The 18,169-nt window shown below is 42.6% G+C and overlaps 1 protein-coding gene across 1 annotated transcript in view; it reads right to left on the bottom strand.

Annotated features, from left to right (window-relative positions):
• PTPRR (protein tyrosine phosphatase receptor type R) overlaps positions 1-546 on the bottom strand; it is a 230,162-nt gene extending 229,616 nt beyond the window's left edge. The window contains exon 1 of the mRNA XM_084794134.1: positions 152-546. Coding sequence (XP_084650260.1) covers positions 152-209 — 58 coding nt within the window. The 5' untranslated portion in view covers positions 210-546. The remainder of the gene's footprint in view (positions 1-151) is intronic.
• Positions 547-18,169: the final 17,623 nt, after the last annotated feature.

The following is an 18,169-nucleotide window of genomic DNA, read 5'->3' as shown; positions in this document are numbered from 1 at the left end:
TCAGCCCCAGCTTTCCAACAGGTGCACGCTCTCACCCCTTAATACTATCCCAAACCTTCTTCTGCTAGGCAAGCTTTGCCTGGAGTCCTTAAGCATATGCTGTTTCCCATATCATCCTCGGATTCATCTCTGAGCGGCAGCAAGCCCTTACCTGCAGCGTGAAGACTGAGCAGCAGGCACAGTGCAGGGAAGCTGACTGCCCTCCTCATAGTGTGTGCATTGAGGGGCGGAGGAGAAACTCCGCCGCGACTCCACTCCAGGCAAAGTGCTACTGGAGAGAACCACTGCCAAGAGTCCTCTGATCCTGTGCATCCGATGACAGGGTCCTCGGCTGGGGTTCGCAGAGCGGTCTGTGGCGCGCCGAAGGAACCGAGCACTGGCTTCACCACCCTTAAAGGGTGGGGAGATGGAGAGTAGGATGCTGCCAGTGATGAGGCTGGCGGAGGCCAGGGACTCGGAGGAGACGAGAGCTTGGCCTCCTGGAAGCCCGCAGTCGGCAGTGACAGTGGGGTGGACTCCAGTGCCAGCCTCCGAGCCAGGCAGCGCCTCTGCTGCCAGTGCAGCTAGCAGCAGCTCGACACGCCAGAGGCACTGAGCATGCCCAGCGCCAGCCCAGGCTCGGGAGTTTCAAATCGAAATTCCACCTCTCCGGGTCTTAGCTGAAGCTGAGAGGAGAGCAAACTCCACGGGGGGGAGGTGGGGGGAGGGGGTCTATAGGCAAGCTACTGGGGCCGGGTTCCTCCTAAATCAGGGCAGTGGGGAGGAGTGGAGTGAGGCATGGGGCGGGAAGAGGCGGGGCCACGTCTACAGAAACCCAAGGAGGGAGCCTGGGGGGAACCACCCATCTGGTCCTTCCTCAGATCTTGATTTACCTTTGACTCAGGTCACTGTTGGGATTAAGTGTTTGCAGGCTGACCAGCTTCCCACTGAAGCATAGGCTAGCAGTGAGTTCCAGCCGGCTTGGGCCAGAGCTCCCATTCACAGCTTTGTATAGGTTAGCTGGTATCCCGAGAGCGCCCCCTACCTGCCAACTAGCTTACCCCACGCTTCTTTCTCCCAATACTTGCACTAGATTCCAGCCCTAAAGTATATGACCAGAGTGCCTGAAAACAGGGAGGTCAGACTTACAAGGTAGGGAAGCACCCCCGTGTAAATTAAAGGAAAAGAATGGTCTTTGGTGTTTTATGTGAATGATTATCTAAGCGTCTATCATTTAATTTCAAAAACTTAATGTATATGGGTACATTGCTTGCATGCATGTCTCCTGTGCCTCACGCCCTTGGTGGTCAAAAGAAGTCGTCAGAAGCCTAGAACTGGAGTTAGGGAGGGCTGTGAGCTGCCGTGTGGGCGCAAGGAATAAGACCTGGGTCTTCTGGAAAAGCAAGCAGTGCTCTTAACAGCTGAGCCACTCCTGCCTTCTCGTCTCAAGTGGACTTCTCTGCTCCACATCTGTGTCTTTAATGAGGCCACCACAGTGCACAAACTAACATGTGTGCTTTTAATCCCTTTATCTATGTCTGTAGGGTGGAGATCCATATTAATCTAGCCACTAACTACTCTAAGCCAAAACCTCCCTCAGCCAGGGGCCCTTCGGGACTGTTGTCTGTTTCTGCCCGTGGGTTACGCTGCCGCCTCTCTGCCAATGGGCCTCCCTTGACCACTACCACAGCAGGGCTTACACAGTAGGTCTAAACTTGCTCCGGAAAGCTCTGGAGGAACCCGAGACTACAGTGTTCCTCCTCTTCCCAGCTCACTGAGCACGGCCATATTTTTATCCTCAGACAGTTCATTTATCTGTGGCACATATTCCAGCACCTGCAGGCTCCTTGAGAACCTCTGAATTTTGCATTAACTGAAATTGAATAAAGCTGTGCCAGCCAAATAAGAAGTAGTATAAGTGCTCATTGAATCGAGCCACGTGTCTCCTTCACTGCTTCCTTCCTGCGCGCCCTGAGGACTGGGGCGGCTAATGTGAGACAAGATCAGCAACAGATCCTAAATCAGGCCGGACCTCAAGGGGCCTGAGTGCCCAGGCCGTGCCATCTATTACTTTTATAACTTATTTTATGTCTGACAGACAAGACCAGGAGTTGCACTCTAACAGGTAGAGCGAGAGCAAGATGACATGTATTTTTAATACCTTACCAGGCTTTCTCTCCTAAAAATAGAGGCACAGGAAGCCTCGCTATTGCAGCTTCTTCAGTTGCTCCTGTGGGTGTGGCGGGCTCCGCACCCGTGGGCTAGAGTTTCGCCCAAAATGTATGAAGCCACAGCTTTCGCCTTACAACTGAGGCTCTAGTCCTAAATTCCCTCTTACGACGTCACTTTCTGATAAATAGGCTTACTTGTATTTCTATAGTTTACGTTCTCTCGCCCACTCCTTTGGCCCCAGGATACAATCTCTTGAATGACAGAGACTTTTGACAGCTTTATTCACTTTATGTATCCTGACCGCCAGAGCAACGCTTCATGCAGCATCCATCTCCCAGGTACAGGACACACCCGTGCTCCGTGGTAAGAGGAGAGAGATGCATCTTAGCTAAGATTTCTGGTCTCAGAGCTGTTGCATGGATGGAGTCAGGTGGGAAACAACTTCGGTGTATTCGCAGAAGCTGTGTCTCCCTAATTTTATTCCTCTCTAGAATAATTTTCAAAATTACATGACTCTCCAAGAAGACAACATTGCTACAGCAATGAAGCCATGCAGTAGCAATGCCTAAAACATTTTGCTTTTCCATAGGTAATTTCAACCTCTATTTTGGGGTAGGGAGAAAGTAGATTTAAATTTTCAATTAATATAATTGGTTATGACTTTGCCAGCAAGCAGCCTGCTAGCAATGTACTTTGCCTAGGGGCTATAGGAAGCTGAATGAAAAACCACATGGAAATCTCTTTAACAGGAAAAAAATTTTCCAATTTGACTAGAGTAGTTCAGAATTGTAAAAATAACCCTGGCTGAGTTGTTATTTTTGGCGCCTGGATATTCATTATTACTCTATTACTCAAATAAAGGAAAAATGGGGGGACAAGAATGATGGCCTCAGCACCTACTTTGGGTAGCTCATGACCACCAGTAATTTCACCTCCAGGGGACCTGTTGTCCTGTTCTGTCCTCCAAGAGCACTTGTACATAACACATGGCACACACATGAATAAAGTAAATATTTTTTAAATTAAAAATGATTTTTTTCTACAGTACATTCTGATCATGGTTTTCCCTTCTTCATATCCTTTCCACCTCCCCACTCACCCAACTCTGCCCTTCTTTCTGTCTCTCTTTAGAAAACTAATCTGAAAAAAATGCGGAAGAATTTCTCTCTGTCTCTGTCTGTCTGTCTGTCTGTCTGTCTGTCTGTCTCTCTCTCTCTCTCTCTGTGTGTGTGTGTGTGTGTGTGTGTGTGTGTGTGTGTGTGTGTGTGTAACATAAAAATGTGAAGTTGGGAAACATAACATACAAAATATACAAGCAAAGGACCATGAAGATAACAATAAGAAGTGCAAACAAAGCAATATGGGGGGGGGGGGGAAGCTACAAAAATGTCATTGAGTTTTGTAACCATCTACTGTTGGGTGTGGGCCCTACTCTTAAATGTGGCTTACATACCCATGAGGCTCCACTGGGGGGGGAGATTTTTGTTTTTCAAGACAGGGTTTCTCTGTGTAGCCCTGACTGTCTTGGAGCTCCCTCTGTAGACTAAGCTGCCCTCACTGTTCCATAGATATGCCTCATCGACAGGCCTGCATCAGCCTCCCAAGTGCTGGCATTAAAGACTTGCACCATAACAGCCTGGAAATACTAATTTTTCTTCTGCAAGCACTTGCAAATTGGAGATAGGTTCTTGGTTACATATTAGAGCTCTTGTCCACTGTCTCTTCTCAGTGCTGGGTCCCGATTGGCTTGAACCTCTGCAGGCTCTGTGCGTGCTGCCACATCTGTGTGAGTTCCTGTGAGCCTCAGTCCTTTTGCATCAAGAAGACACTGTTTCCTTGGCACTGTCCATCCCCTCTGGGTCTTATAACCTGTCTGTCTGCTCTTCCGTGTGCAAGCCCTGATGGGAGGGGTTTGATGGAGACACTCCGTTTAGGAAGGTCTCTCATATTATGCACATTTCCAGTTGTGTGTCTCTGTATTTGCTCCCCCGTCTGCTGCAAGAGGAAGCTTCTCTGATGACTGCTAAGCAAGACACTGATCCATGGGTGCAGCAGAATGTTGTCAGAAATCATTTTATTGATACATTCCTTTAGAATAACAGAAGTATTGGGTTTGGGTTTTATCCTTATCCCCCCCCCCTTTTTTTGAGACAGGGTTTCTACAAGCTGAGCTTAGAAGAACATGTCAGCAGGTGCTTAAAGCAGAATTGAATAAATAATTTCTTTCTGGAGGGTGCATAAAGAGATGAGGACGTAACACAGATGGGGAGTGTAGTAGAGAACAAGAAGTGAATCGAGTCCAGGTAGCACATTAGCTCTGTCTCTGCTCAAATGAAGAGAAACACTAAAGGATTGCGGGACCAAGTGGAAAGGATGAGAAATAGCTAAAGAGATGCAAGCAGCCTTCCAACCACGCATAGAATCCGTTGTTAACAGTGACCAGTTCCCCACCGAGTCTTATGAATGGTTGGTCTAACCCTGTCCTTCACCAAACCTGGTTAGCACTCTCAAAGCCTGTCTTCTTTTGTTTGAGAGAAGTCTTTCATGAGAGGCAAAAGGAGTAGCCTTCAAAGTAAAAAACAAAACAAAACACACACACACACACACACACACACACACAAACACACACACACACACAAACACACACATACACATACACACACACATACACACACACAAACACACACAAACACACACACAAACACACACATACACACACACATACACACACACACAAACACACACATACACATACACACACAAACACACACACACACACAAACACACACACACACACACCCTGATGCGAACTGAAGTACATTCGAAGCAGAACAGCTCAGAATGAAAAGGAATGGCCTGGAAATTTAGAAGGCATTATATTTAAATGTATGAGTTTGCCATTAATTGAAAAAAATGTTCTCTCCCTATCGCACAGAAGAGTCATCTACCTTCTGCATAGAGAGTGGGTGAAGAGAAGCACTTACAATTCACAAAATGCAAGTTACCTCACTGAACGTCCAAAGGGCTCTGCGAACTGCTGGTTTAGTTTTGGAATGCAGGTGACAACTGAAGTCCCTGTAGGTTAGTGGCTTCCCTGGCATGGTTTGTCTAACCACCCGCAGAGCTGTCTTTGAGCTCAGTCAGGTCTTGCGAAGCTCGGTTCTGGACTGGTACTAACTGTGCTGCCTCTCTGTTTAATGATGGGGCTTGCCTCTGTTGTTCAGCCATAAAGAATGAAATCTATCATTCGCAGCAAATACGCGGAGCCAGAAGACGTTAAGTTAAATAAGCTGGGCACAGAATTAGATAAGTGGGTCTCCTATGGTCACGTACATTGAACCTGACTAATGAATACTAATTACGGGAGATGGAGAATGAGCTGGGGAAAGGGATGGAATGGGAGTCAGGGAGTCTGGATTTGACCAGCGCACACTGTATGAATGTGCTGAAACACCACACAGAACTCATTCATAATTACAGCCAATCCATGCCAATCAAAGGCAGAAGCTAACACTTATTAGGATCATCTTAAGTTCATATTAACGGTATAATAGTTAACTATAAGTCACATAAAAGTTCCAAAATATGAGTAAGAAAACACTTAGGTGGAAAGTGTTTCTTTCGCCCTCTTCTAATAAATTGGCTTCAATACAGAAAATCACAATATTATCTTACAGTGTAACACAGCTCTGGTTCTGTTGAGATTTGTATATTTGAGACATCTTGTATACACAAACAGAAGTATGTATTCTAAGAAACAGAGTTCCTAAAATAAGGCAAATATATTTCCTATGTATAAATATACGTGAATTATTCTGTTTTACTAGTAAAAGACAAAATATTATAGAATATTAGTTTACCATTAAAATTTTATTTCCAAACTTCCCTTAAATCTAGTTCTTGGTACCAACACATTATCCCGTCATCTGCTCAGTCACTGCAGAGGTCTGACTCATCCAAGATGTCAGTAAAAGATTTATTTACAAACCACCAACTCCCCCGCATTAGCTTTCCATCCATCCCAAGGCATTAATCAGGCTGCACTTACACCATCCATCATCCTGACCAGCGCAGAGCCTTCCAATATTGCTTAGACTAGCTACTTTGGAATATATAAACACACGCTCTACTCTATTCCTTTAAACCTCCTTTAATTGGGTCACTATAAGGTTACTGGGAGTATAAAAATATCCAAGGGATACAGCTGGGAGCAGTCAACCCTTCGATTATTGTCCATTTCAATTGCACTGTTTCTCCACATAACTACAAGATGATCTAAAAGTGTCCACAGGAGAGGAGGCTCTGTGCTTCTCTGACTGGCTGCCTACCTCTTTCAACTAAGGTGTAGCTCTATTCTTTTCTCTTTCTCATATTTTTTCCTTTCTTTGAACCTTACAGATAGACGTATGTTTACAGTAGTGAATGATGTGGCTTGTTAGTCTATAGGTCTGAGTAAATAGATGTTTTCAAGATAACATATTTGCTTTAAAATATTCCCTATATCTTAGCTGGGCATGTGGGGCACTCCTGCAATCCTAGCACTCTGGAAGGCAGAGGGAGGCAGATCTCTGTGATATTGAGGCCAGCCTGGTCTACAATGTGAGTCCCGGACAGCCAAGGCTACACAGAGAAACCCTGTCTCAAAAACAAAATAAAACTATATCTCTATAACATGGCATAATGAGTTAGAAAAAAAATCTTACTAAAATACCCACTGACTCTACCATGACCTCTAACATACTTAAACAATTAACCAGTGTTCTTTGTGTAGGCATAATTTTTTAAAAAATTATTGTGTAGAAACCACAGGTTATATCTGGGCATGGTGCTTTATGCCTGCTCCCCTAGCACTTGTAAGCTGGAGGCAAGAGGACTGGTGTGAGTTTAAGGCTGGTCTAGACTGTGAAGTGAGACTCTGTTTCAAAAGAAAAAAATATATACAATGGGTGTATAAGAAATACCATGTTATGGGGTGTATTCAGAAACAAACAAACAAAAACAGGAAATATGGTTTAAATTGTAGTAGGACATGACACCTATATTCTAAAACCGCAGAATAATCTGCTGGCATTTAGTACAAATCAAAATACAATATCGATTTTAAATAATTATGCTGACCTACATTGAGAACATAAGATAAGCTCGAGGCCTGTTACGCATTTGGTGTTCTAGGCACTTGGGAATAATTACAAAAAAAATAGACAAAGATTCTGTTCTTCATGGAACTTATACTCTAAGTGGATGAATAGCTGTTGAACACTAAATACAGAGGATATATGAATCTCTTTAGTGTAGTAGAAATTAGTAATCAGGAAAAAAGAAAATGGTAGGTTGAAGTTAATCAGTCAGGGGTTAGGTAAAAGAAAGCATAACTGCAGAATTGAATAGGCACTTAACACGGAGCCATAGAGAAAGTGTGCACTAAACAGAGATGAGAGACTGACGGCAAATGTCTTAGTTAAGGTTTTTATTGATTGGACAAAACACCATGACCAAAAAGCAATTTGGGGAGAAAGGGGTTTAGTTGGCCTATACTTCCATATTGCTGCTCATTATTGAAGGCGGTCAGGACAGGAACTCAAACAGGGCAGGAACCTGGAGGCAGGAGCTGATGCAGAGGCCATGGAGGGGTGCTGCTGACTGCCTTGCTCCTCATGGCTTGCTTAGCAAACCTTTATATAGAACCCAGGACCACCAGCCCAGGGCTGGCACCACTCACAATAGGCTGGGCTCTCCCTCATTGATCACTAATTGAGAAGTTGACTTACAGCTGGATCTCTTGGAAGCATTTTCTCAACTGGGGCTCCTTCCTCCCTGATGACTCTAGCGTGTGTCAAGTTGACACACAAAACCAACCAGTGTAGCAAAAGCACCAGCTGGGTGCCTGAAGAACTTTCTCCAGAGATGGAACAACTGCTGCCAGGTCATCACTGTTCCATCGATTTCTCAGCCAATAAAGAACCACAATGTATATCTGTGATCTATCAATCTATCTATCTATCTATCTATCTATCTATAATCTCATCATCTATCTATCTAAAACATAAAGATAAATCCAGTTGTCCAAATGCCAAATTTTTCATTAATTCAAACTTCAATGATTTCAAATTACAATATCATAAATGTGAATATTTTTTTAAAATGTTATCGAGAGCCGATAACTATTTCAGGCCAACTAATACACTAAGCCGGGATTCTACTCTTCATTCCATGCTTTTGGTATAAAATACTTTTAATTTTAAAATGTGGGGACAAGTTGCCATGCTTTGATGATCTTAAGAGACCAGAGGAAAATTATAGGAGATGCTTTCTGTGCAAATGCAAGGTCCCATCTTTAGTCCCCAGAACACAGTGTGAGAATTTAGGCATGGCAGCATGCTTATAACCCCAATGCTAAGTTTCAGGCCAAAGTGGGGTACAGCTTCAAAAATGATTGGCATTCTTGAGAAACAGCACTTTAAGTGTCCACATACATGCCCAAATGTACACAAGCACTCAGACACAACCATATATATATATATATATATATATATATTTTTTTTTTTTTTAAACAGAGATGCTTAGAGGACCTGGTGATGTAGCTCAGTGGTAGAATGCTTGCCAAGCATATACAAGGCTATAGGATCAATCCTCAGTACGGTGGATGAGGGAGTGGGAAGAAAGAAAGAAAGAAAGAAAGAAAGAAAGAAACGAAGGAATGAAGAAAGAAAGAAAGATGCGAGTTACCTCCACCCACAAAAATGAACCTAATGTATTGTGAATGAGAAATCTAAGCAGGATATGAAAGTCAAATCACCTAGCATGTTTGTGTTCCCTGCTTGGTGAACCACAGTCACAATATTTAGATTAAGTTTGTTCAAAGGCTGGAAATAATTATTTTACAAGTTCCCTGCATGTTGGTGGTGGTTGTTGTTGTTATTGGTGTTTTAACATAATTCAAACCTGTAACATTTTTTTCTGTATTTAGGGATATGATAGACAGTAGTTTCATTTTATTTTTTAATCAAGTCCTTTTACATTCAATTCTATGTGGTAGATAACAAACAAAACTCTACTTTGTTGTGAGTAGAAATGGAGAGAAAATATGAACCATCTCTCCTGCAAAAGAGTCATCTGGAACCTCTAATCTTAGAAGTACACTGCTTTAGAAAGGAAAGTAGGCAGTCTAGTCTCTATTTGACTTTAGAATTTAAATTAAAATCACATTTTATATGAGGTCTGTGACAAAAGTGATGATTACAGAGATGAGAAAATGAACTTCTTTCAAAACCAAATTCTGTTACAAATATGGAAGTAAAATCAAATTTAACTATTTTTGAATCAGCCAAAAATAAAATATATAGAAGCCAAACATTACCTCTCTATTTCTAGGAAGTAAGCCCTGCATGATGTTTCTGAATTTTGTTCATCTAAATTAATTCTCTTCATTCTGAAGTTATCTATTCTACATTCCAAAAGAAATGTATATTTTCATTATTTACAATAGAGAAACAAAATAGAACATTCCCATAGATTGTATCAAATGGCCATAGCCACATTTAACATTTTGGTACACTTTCTTTCTCTTGATCCAAACTCTGGTTGTATATTTATCGTTGCATACATGTGCGTATAATTGACATTATTTTTAACTTACTGGAATTGTGTTATGGATTTGAAAGCTATGTTTTCACCCAGTAGGAACATATTTTCATGCCACTTAAAAATGCTCACAAGCCTATTTTAAATTGTTGCCTAACACAGTGTATATATTATAATGTTAGCCAACCAGGTTTTCTAGAGATGATTCTTATTTTTGAAGAGTTATTCCTCAATTAAGATGGTTTACTTTAGAAGAGCAAGGAAAGCCATAGAAACAATGTCTACATGAACCTTCAAAACACTTGAAGACATGTATAGAAGATGAAAAGTAAATTATTTCCAACATAACAACCTTTGTGCTAGTGAAATCATCCTGACATTAAAAGCAGGCATGCTGACATGACATACCAGATATGGGGGACATCAGAGATACTGGGTCTTCCCTCAACCACTACGGAATCGAAAACTGCCTGGATGTATATGTTCCAAGAAGTCCCTGCCTATTTTACGAATGATGGTTAAACTCAGCAGATAGACAAGGAGGTCCTTGTTATCTGTTTCCATTCCCTGGGAACTCAATTCTCTAGCACTTAAAAAGTTATTTTAAAAATAACTTTGAGTAAAAAGGATTATAAAACAAATTGTATAAATATAAGCAATGGTTATTTTGTTTGTTTGGTTGGTTGGGCTCGTGTAGCTCAGGCTAAGTTTGAACTCCCTGTGTAGTCAAGAATGACCTTGACATTATGACTTTCTTTCTTTTTTTCTTTTTTTCTGTTTCTTTTAAATTTTTTATTAATTTATTCTTGTTACATCTCAATGGTTATCCCATCCCTTGTATCCTCCCATTCTTCCCTCCCTCCCATTTTCCCCTTATTCCCCTCCCCTATGACTGTTCCTGAGGGGGATTACCTCCCCGTGTATATGCCCATAGGGTATCAAGTCTTTTCTCGGTGACCTGCTGTCCTTCCTCTGACATTATAACTTTCACTGAATCTTTTCTTTCAGAATTTCATACAGAGATAAAGTGTGTTCCTATTACTATAACTCCATGTTTCTCTAACTCCCTCCTATCCCTATTATCTCTCCCTTACAAGTCCTTTCATGTCTTTTTAAAATATCCACTGGAGCCACGTGGGATGTCCAGTGGATACATAATTGATGTCAATGATTGGCCCTCTCTCAGAGCCCATCAGTAGCCAGTCATTCCACAGGGATGAGCAGGACCCCATGAATCTCTTCCCAATCCATGACTGACTGTTGATAGGCCCAGTCTTGTTCAGGCCAGTTAGAGAAGCCACAGCTGCCATAAGGCTTTGAATGCATTAGCTGTGCCATGCCCAGAGGACAGCATCTTTGTCCTCACCATCTTTCAGCTCTTACAGTCTTTCTACCACCTGCCCACTTGTCTTAGTCACTATTCTACTGGTATGAAGAGACATGATCACAGCCACACTTATTTAGGGAAGCATTGAATTGGGGCTGGTTTACAGTTTCAGAGGTTTAGTCCACTATCAGCATGGTGGGTAGCATGGCAGCACACACATAGACATGGTGCTGGAGAAGAAGCTAAGATATCTACACCCAGATCCATAGGCTTCTGGAACCCACACACACACACACACACACACAGAGAGAGAGAGAGAGAGAGAGAGAGAGAGAGAGAGAGAGAGAGAGAGACAGAGACAGAGACAGAGACAGAGACAGAGACAGACAGAGAGACAGAGAGAGACAGAGAGACAGAGAGACACAAGAGAGAGAAAGACAGACAGACAGAGAGAGACAGACAGACAGACAGAGAGACAGAGACGGGGAGAGAGAGAGACAGACAGACAGAGACAGACAGAGAGACAGAGACGGGGAGAGAGAGAGACAGACAGACAGAGACAGACAGAGAGACAGAGACGAAGGGGGGGGGTGAGAGAGAGGGGGGTGAGAGAGGGGGGGAGGGAGAGAGACTGAATTGAACCTGCCTTAGGCTTTTGAAACCCCAAGCTCATACCCAGTGACACACTTCCTCTAACAAGGCCATATCTACTCCAACAAGGCCACACCTCCTAACTCCTCTTAAGTAACACCACTTCCTAATGACTAATCATTCAAATATATAAGCCGTGGGGCACATTCCTAGTCAAACCATCACGACATGCCATTTGCCACCCCCATTATGTAATGACCTTTGAACTTTCCAGCAGTGGCATAAATGTCTGTTAAAGTTATTTTTAATACAATTGTGTTTGTCTCGCAGTTTCTCTCTTCACCCGGCTATCACCCTGACGATTGAGACTCAACTATATTATTTTAACAAGCTTCATAGCACAATAACTGAGCCGTTACTACTCTATTCTTAACCTTCTAAGCACATCTGGCTTCCTCCCAGCGTACTTCCCAGAGATACTTGCATTTTGTGGCTTTCCCGCTGAGCTCTCTCTCTCTCCTCATCTCTCCCAGACATCTGCTTAAGGCTGAGTTTACAACTTCCTCTTCTAACTCCTCCTCCCCTAGCTGGCAGGAAGTCCAGCCCTATTCTCTCCCCTGCTCAGCGATTGGCTGTAAGCTGCTTTATTAGCATATCAGGGGACAATTCTGGAACAAGGTTTACTCGACATTGAGACAAGAGATTCTCAGAATAAGGATTGCAACCAGATTGAATTGCGCAACAACCTTATGCCTACGGATGTTCTGTTCAGGGCTGAGATGTGCCACTTAGTCTCAGCATCCTGAGCGGCTTTTCATCTCTACATTTTCTGCCACTCATTGCAAAGAGGCCTCTATATTCTATGGGTGTAAGCTTAAGTATTTATAAGACGGCGTGGTGCCATGACAATTAGCTGAATGCCACGGACTACCCCAGCCGGGTGTGGGGGTCCTTGGGATGAGGGCCCTGAAATAGATGGGTAAAGATTTGGCGAAGACACTCAGAATTCAAACTGCCTCCGTGTTCGCTTTCTGTCTGTCATCGCCTAATCTTTACCTACTTACTTCAGGACCCTCGTCCCAGGCACCCCACACCAGGCTGCGGTGGTCCGTGGCAGCTAAATAATAGTAAGTTTTCCCCTGTCACCTAAGACCGCCTCAGACCTGGGCTTTTGACCAGGATTACAGTACCAAGCCTGGACCTGGGCTTTTGACCAGGATTATAGTACCAAGCCTGGGTTCCTTCTAGTAGAGGGGGCCTCAGAGAGCACTTAGTTAACCCCATAAGAGTTGGGCCTTTATCACACAGCTGAGCATGTCTTGCCTGGCAGATTGGTATTATAGTTGACGGGATTCACACCTGGGTAAGTTCACTGATGTCTTTTTTCTACCCCAGAAGCTTGTACAGCATCTCCTGGAACTTTGAAAGCTAGAAACCAGGTAGGAGGTTTCCAGGTCAGTTCCAACTTGATTTCTCTATATCTTGCAAAAAGGTTGTGTGGCGTCTTCAGCCACAGTGTCTTATCATTTGACTCTGGTGAGAACCTGTATTCGTCTTTGGGACCTCCTTGACAATAACTCATAAGGAAATATTTAATACCTAGTACTGAGGCTTTCAGGATCAACATTATCTAGATCTTCTTTTCCCTCTCCCTCTTCCTCCTTCTTATCTCTCCCTCTAATATATCTATCTATCTATAGATATAGATATAGATATAGATATAGATATATAGTTAGTTAGCTTACAAAGTAGTAAATTTATGCTTTTCATATATTCTTCAATTTGGTTAAGCTATAAAGAAATATATTAGATTATGAAAATTTCTGTTAAATGGATAAAATGAGGTAATTTAAATCCAGAAAGATAAATTTCACATATTCTATTTCTTATGTGGACCTTAACTTCAAATCGTTAGGTTTGCATATTTAACTTGGAATGAATATATATATACAAGAAGACTAGAAAATGACATCTTTGGGTGGGAAGTATTTTAAGGTAAGGGTGACAGCAGAGCACAGATAATATAAAAACAGAGAGGGGGCGTTGCAGGAAGGGAAAATTTTAACCGGGATGGGAAAGGAGAGGTAGAGGACAGAAGCAGGAAGAGGCAAGGAGTTAACTAAGACCTTGAACTTTTGATTTCTATTCCTACCTTGTGAGTGTAAGACTACACTTGACTTATGTGGTGCTGGAATTGAACCCAGGATCCTGTACAATAGGGAAATACTCTACTGAGACACAGTTTAGCCCACCAGTAGTGGAATTTGTATTTCAATGTATTTTATTCATTTCTGACTTCTTATTCACGTTATCAAAAGGGCAATGACACAGGAACCCTCTCATGGGTTATGATTGTGTGGCTCATGATTCCTAAACTTCATCATGATCTGAGAATATACTTTGTATGGTTTCAATTATTTTAATAGGTCAAAGCCATTAAACACCCACAGAGATAAATAAATTAAATCTATTTCATTAATATTCCACATAATTTTAAAGAAAAGTGAATTTTACGTTTCTTTTTTTCTTTTTTCTTTTGTTTTTGTTTTTGTTTTTCAAGACAGGGTTTCTCTGTGTAGCTTTGGCTGTCCTGGACTCACTTTGTAGACCAGGCTGGCCTCGAACTCACTGCGATCCACCTGCCTTTGCCTCTGAGTGCTGGGATTAAAGTCATATGCCACCACGCACAGTGAATTTTACAATTTCATAGAGCATTCTTAGAATGCTGAGTGGATACATGATGTTTCTCGCATCCTCCATGTCTTCATGAACTTTTTATCTGCTTGTCCTGGCTACTGAGGGATGAGAGCAGCATTCTACCTCTGTGTATGAGCCTGCTTCCCCTCTTGAACAACTTTGACTTTACGTATTGTGAAGCTCTCTCATCAGGTGTATGGCACATCATTGTATCTTGCTGAACAGCCCTTGCTGTCCAACCAGCCTTGTTAATGTCAGTTAGATGATGTATGAAAAAGTACGGATAAGATGAAAATGAAGGGAGTCACTGAAGTCTAGTATGTCGGGCTTATGTTCAGCTACAGGTCATTGTCACCCAAGGCTAGTGCATAACTAGGCACACACTAGTCACAACCAGGGCATTAAAACTCTGACATGCTTTTCTTGACTTGTCCTCGGAGGCACTTTAAGCACACCGAAGAGATCTGGAAGTGAATAAATTAACTATTGCTTCTACTTGCTTAATAGGCCCTTAAACAGCCCCCAAAACTAATTGCAATTGTGATTATACTGATGTCTGATTGGCTGACAAATGCCAAAGTCTTTCCAAGAGTAGAATACATACCCTTAAAGGTTCATCTGAGAAAGCTGACAATAAACTGTAGTTCCTCTGCATTTTTGTCATTTCTGCTTTTCTTTTAAAACAGAGACCATGAATTTACAATGTGCCAGAACCATCATTGACCAACACACACACACACACACACACACACACACACACACACACACACCATTTATCCTGGTCAGCTATTTCATAAACTTGTGTGACACTTGTCACTTCTCAGACGACAAGGGTTTCCAGAGGGTTTGAATCTAACAATTGGGTGCCACTGACAATTTGATCAGGCTGGGTGTAGACAATACCCTATTCTGCAGGTCATTTGGGAATGTTTCACATTTGTCATCCACTGGGTGAAAATGACCTCTCTCTCTCTCTCTCTCTCTCTCTCTCTCTCTCTCTCTCTCTGTCTCTCTCTCTCTCTCTCATATGTTTGCCATTGCACTTGTGTCAAATAATATGCTAAATGAGGACAACGATGATATTCTATTCGGGTACTTAAGCTACTGGGTTTTGAAATTCTTTAACTAAGGCAATCCTCACTGCTTTGTGGCTTCATATAGAATCAAACGCTATAGTTACTGATTAGAGGAAAGGCATCTAAAAAGACCTGATGTCTTTGTTTCTTAGAGATTTTTCTGGTGTCATGTTTTTACCAAATTTTAGACAAGTCATATCCCAGAAACAATCCAGCATCAGTTGAAAATTTTAATACAACTGATGTACTAGCATCAGTGCGTTGGAGGCTAGCACTTGTGTGTTGGAGGCTAGCTCTTGTGTGTTGGAGGCTAGCTCTTGTGTGTTGGAGGCTAGCACTTGTGTGTTGGAGGCTAGCTCTTGTGTGTTGGAGGCTAGCTCTTGTGTGTTGGAGGCTAGCTCTTGTGTGTTGGAGGCTAGCTCTTGTGTGTTGGAGGCTAGTACCTGTGTGTTGGAGGCTAATACCTGTGTGTTGGAGGCTAGCACCTGTGTGTTGGAGGCTAGCACTTGTGTGTTGGAGGCTAGCACTTGTGTGTTGGAGGCTAGCACTTGTGTGTTGGAGGCTACACCTGTGTGTTGGGGGCTAGCACTTGTGTGTTTCAGGCTAGCACTTGTGTGTTGGAGACTAGTACCTGTGTGTTGGAGCCTAGCACTTGTGTGTTGGAGGCTAGTACCTGTGTGTTGGAGGCTAGTACCTGTGTGTTGGAGGCTAGTACCTGTGTGTTGGAGGCTACACCTGTGTGTTAGAGGCTAGTACCTGTGTGTTGGAGGCTACACTTGTGTGTTGGAGGCTAGTACCTGTGTGTTGGAGGCTAGCACCTGTGTGTTGGAGGCTAGCACCTGTGTGTTGGAGGCTAGCACCTGTGTGTTGGAGGCTAGCACCTGTGTGTTGGAGCCTAGCACCTGTGTGTTGGAGGCTAGTACCTGTGTGTTGGAGGCTAGTACCTGTGTGTTGGAGGCTAGTACCTGTGTGTTGGAGGCTAGCACCTGTGTGTTGGAGGCTAGCACCTGTGTGTTGGAGGCTAGCACCTGTGTTTTGGAGGCTAGTACCTGTGTGTTGGAGGCTAGTACCTGTGTGTTGGAGGCTAGCTCTTGTGTGTTGGAGGCTAGCACCTGTGTGTTGGAGGCTAGCACCTGTGTGTTGGAGGCTAGCACCTGTGTGTTGGAGGCTAGTACCTGTGTGTTGGAGGCTAGTACCTGTGTGTTGGAGGCTAGTACCTGTGTGTTGGAGGCTAGCATCCCTATGTTAAATTCATAAAACTTGACTCCTAATGAAAAGAAACAATTTTCATAATTAGAGTATAACAAAATAGTTCATCCTTCAGAATAAAGGGAAAGAGATTCACAACCCATTGCAACACAATTACAATTACATTGTACTTAAGCAGAGCAATTATTGATTTATCTGGTGAGTCAAATCATAGCCCCTTTAAGATAGTTCTCAATGTCAAACAGATTTTCCATATCCTAGATGAAATATTTTTAACTTCTCAACTCACACTCATATTCTTTCTTTCCCTATTATTTTTGATGGAACTGCACGCGTCATTTGTCATAATTGCTTTTGTGTGAGTCTTTCAGGGAAGGGGCAGCCTTTCATCCCTGCCCATCGTGGCACCTTGCACAGGGCCCAGTACACAGAGCACTCATTGAGCCTGCATGCAAATTACTGTTTGCTTCTCTGTTCCTCCATAGTAGCCTGTCAACTCCTTGGAGACAGGATTGCGCCTTGCTGCTTGTCGAAATCTTCAACAACTATCATAATGTCTGATACAGCATTGGTACCGATAACTATCTTCCAATTAAATATTATGTGCAAGTACTAATGTCTGAAAAGTACAAAGTGTATGTGTATTGTATACACATGTACATGTATGTGTGTGTATCTTACAAAATGCATAACACATGTAATTAAGTACAAAACCTCACATATCTGATGGCAATAATTCATTTCCTAGACTTGAGAACAATTTCTCACTCTTCCCTTGTGTTTTGAATAAGTAAGCATCAGGTCTTCAGTAATCAGGAGGTGTATTAGTCTAATTATGATGGGCCTCCAATACATAACTCGTATCTTATGTATTTATTGTGAGAGTTACATCACCTCCAATGCAGATGCAGAAACATTCGGTAGGCACCCACTACATGTTAAGGGCCATGTGAGACCAAGTTTCTGGAGAAACGGAGACCATCAACTAAAAGAAACAATATGGAAGGTAGTGAACAGGAGGATGAAATAAAAGAATCAGATGAGCTTCCACTGCTGGATAATGTAATGAAATATGTAATTAATAAGATAATGTAGACATACTATGTGTGGTAGGTGCGCTCACCATGAGACACCCTTTAAGCAAACTGATGCTCTTGTGTATGGCCATTTGGGCAATGCTTATGAGTGCTTTGATATGCGTTTTGATGTAAGTTGATGTTGGTTTTTAATGTATTTTAGAGTGAACTCTCTGCATTGTTTTATTCTCCGCCCCCCCCCAGGCCTAAAAGTGATGGTATTTGTGAATCTTAGTATTTTGTGGGCACAGAGGAAGAAGCTCCCAATCCAACACCGCATAAAAGATGAAGACAGGAGCTATTGAGATGACTTGGCGCCTGCCACAAAACCAGAGACATTAGAGGCATACTGTCAGGAAGTGAAGGAATGCATACACCACCCTATCCATGGTGATGTCCTTGTTGGTAAAAAAAAAAAAAAAAAAAAGACCATTAGCTAAGAGGAAACAGTATGGAAGGTG

This window comes from Acomys minous (genome assembly GCF_964271855.1).
Source record: "Acomys minous genome assembly, chromosome: 9".
NCBI lineage: Eukaryota > Metazoa > Chordata > Mammalia > Rodentia > Muridae > Acomys > Acomys minous.
Note: the sequence above shows the minus strand (reverse complement) of the source record. Positions and strands in the feature narration are given on the sequence as shown.